Raw genomic sequence first — 2,517 nt, 5'->3', positions numbered from 1 at the left:
AACTTCGCAAAAAACCAGTTCACATTTGAGGTAGCTACTGTTAAAATATTTCACTCTCGGATTCCTCATTTGCCAAGTAATGCGTCAATTGAGGACTTATGACCAGTTGACATATCGCTGGCCATCGTGCGTGTTGAAACTTCCTGCTGATAACTAGATCAGGGTGCAGGGGGTGGGAGTGGTGGAGGGGGTAGTCGGGCAGGTATATAAACCAGACCTAAGAAGGGTTCAGCATCACTTCAGTTTCTTGCATCCTAAGAGTGTGAACTAAACTAAAAGAAAATGGCATTCAAGGTACGGATTGGAAAATAAAAATAATATTAAAATTAAATTATTTTAAAAAGCGTAATAAGTATTTCTGTGATCATGTGCGCAAGTTTCAATATAAAAATGTGAAAAGTTTTAGCTTTCCGTTTACAAAAGTATTTATTTTTTAATAAAATAAACTTTTTTTGTTCTATTACTATAATTGTTGTCTCAACAGAGGCGGAAAACTTTGCGGGAGGGAATATGAAGAGTTAGGCATTTACTGAGCTTAATACTTGTAATTGTCTGGTTCAAGTGATCACTTTACACATTGTGCTAGATTCGCAGTTTAACCTTTGACTGTAGTATAGAATTTCATTCGTTGGCATAGTGGTGAATGTTATACCAACGATTAAACTTCCACGCTACAGTCATAGGTTGAATTGTGAATGAAATACAATGTGTAGAGTGATCACTTGAACTAGCCAATGACCAGTCGTAATTTCCGCATCTATCCATAAATTCATATTCTCTTCCCACGTATTTCTTCGTCGATGTATAAGACATATATACGCATACATTTATTTGCTCGAATATAGATGTATATTTTTATATATATATACATATATATATATATATATATATATATATATATATATATATATATATATATATATATATATATATATATATATATATATATATATATATAAATATATATATTTATATATTTATTATTATGTTTACATAGCTTGTTTGCTGAGTATACTTAGATTCCGAAGCCAATTACCTATAGAGTCAGCCTTATAGAATTTTTTTTTCGAAAAAAAAAAACCAAACCTAGTAATCCACAAAGGCGTATGAAGTATTGCATAGCAATTGCCTATACTTATATTTTTAAAATAAAAGTGGTCATTGAATTCTAAAAGTACTTATATTTATTTTTTTGTTTTAAGGTATTCCTCGTCCTGGCTGCTATTGCCGTAAGCTCCCAAGCCGGAGTAGTGGCTCCCGTGGTCAACGCCGTCGACTCTGAATACGACCCTCATCCCCAGTACAGCTATGGATACGACGTCCAGGACTCCCTGACCGGAGACTCCAAGACGCACCAGGAATCCAGGGACGGAGATGTCGTGTCAGGACAGTACTCCCTCGTGGAGGCCGACGGGACCAGGAGAATCGTCGACTACACAGCCGATCCAATCAACGGATTCAACGCTGTTGTGAGGAAGGAAGGATTAGTCGCTGCTGTTGCTCCAGTTGCCCCAGTTGCCCCTGTTGCTCCAGTGATTGCCAATGGTCCAACAGTTATTGACGCCAGGGCTGCTCCAGTCGTAACTGGTCCTGGAGTCATTGCTGCTAGAACCGTTGCTCCCCTGGGTGCTCCTGCTGTTGTTGACGCTAGATTTGCGCCAGCTCCCCTCGCGTATTCTTCTCGGCTTGCTGCCCCAGTAGCTTACTCTGCTGCTGCTCCTCTTGCCTATTCCGCTACTGGCCCAGTCGCCTACTCTGCTTCTGCTCCAGTCGCCTACTCCGCGGCTGGCCCAGTCGCCTACTCTTCTGCTGCCCCAGTCGCCTACTCCGCTGATGCCCCACTTGCTTATTCTTCCGCTGGTCCAATTGCCTATTCCGGAGCTCCTTTAGCCTATTCAGCTCGCCTCGGATCTCCACTCGCATACTCCGCTGGCCCAGTCGCCTACGCCGGATCTCCCCTTGCTTACTCTTCACCTCTCGCTAGATTCTCATCTCCTATTGGGTACTCATCCCCGATCGCCAGATATTCTCTCTACTAATTTCTCCAACACCAAAAGTGCCTCATTTGCCATTATGTAATATTGTTAAATACCAGTGACTAAAATAAAGGTATGTTTAATTAAATATATCCAATCTCTTTATTCTACCTCGTCAGCATTATTTGGATGAGTTGGTATTTGGTGATTCAATAGTGGTGCTGAATAACAATAATTTATTTTTTTCCTAAGTAGCCAAATTATGTCATCACTGTAAAATTTTATACAAAATACAATAATTTAATTTTAAATCACATGTTATTTTATTTATCCCAAAATGCTCCTTACAGAAGAAAAGGTAAATGATAAGTAAATTATCCTGGGATTTCTTCTGGCCTCAGAAAGTAAAAGATAAAAATAATGAAATTAAATTTATTAAGAAAACAAGTTTCTTCATACACAATATCAACACACCAATTTTTTTTTTATAATATATGTACCTTCTTACACATCACTAAGATTTAGATTAAGATTATTAGAA

The 2,517-nt window shown here is 38.5% G+C and overlaps 1 protein-coding gene across 1 annotated transcript; it reads left to right on the top strand.

Moving 5' to 3' along the window:
- Positions 1-233: 233 nt before the first annotated feature.
- Positions 234-2,278, top strand: LOC148311924 (uncharacterized). The gene is made up of 2 exons (XM_088278292.1): positions 234-294; positions 1,203-2,278. The coding sequence occupies exons 1-2, from the start codon at positions 283-285 to the stop codon at positions 2,037-2,039; spliced, it is 849 nt and encodes a 282-aa protein (XP_088134418.1). The 5' UTR covers positions 234-282; the 3' UTR covers positions 2,040-2,278.
- Positions 2,279-2,517: the final 239 nt, after the last annotated feature.

Source organism: Brachycentrus maculatus, unplaced genomic scaffold (assembly GCF_059751285.1).
Source record: "Brachycentrus maculatus isolate JH-2025_06_01 unplaced genomic scaffold, ASM5975128v1 h1tg000055l, whole genome shotgun sequence".
In the NCBI taxonomy this organism is placed as follows: Eukaryota; Metazoa; Arthropoda; class Insecta; order Trichoptera; family Brachycentridae; genus Brachycentrus; species Brachycentrus maculatus.
The sequence above is the reverse complement of the archived record's forward strand: the minus strand, read 5'-3'. Positions and strand labels throughout refer to the sequence as shown.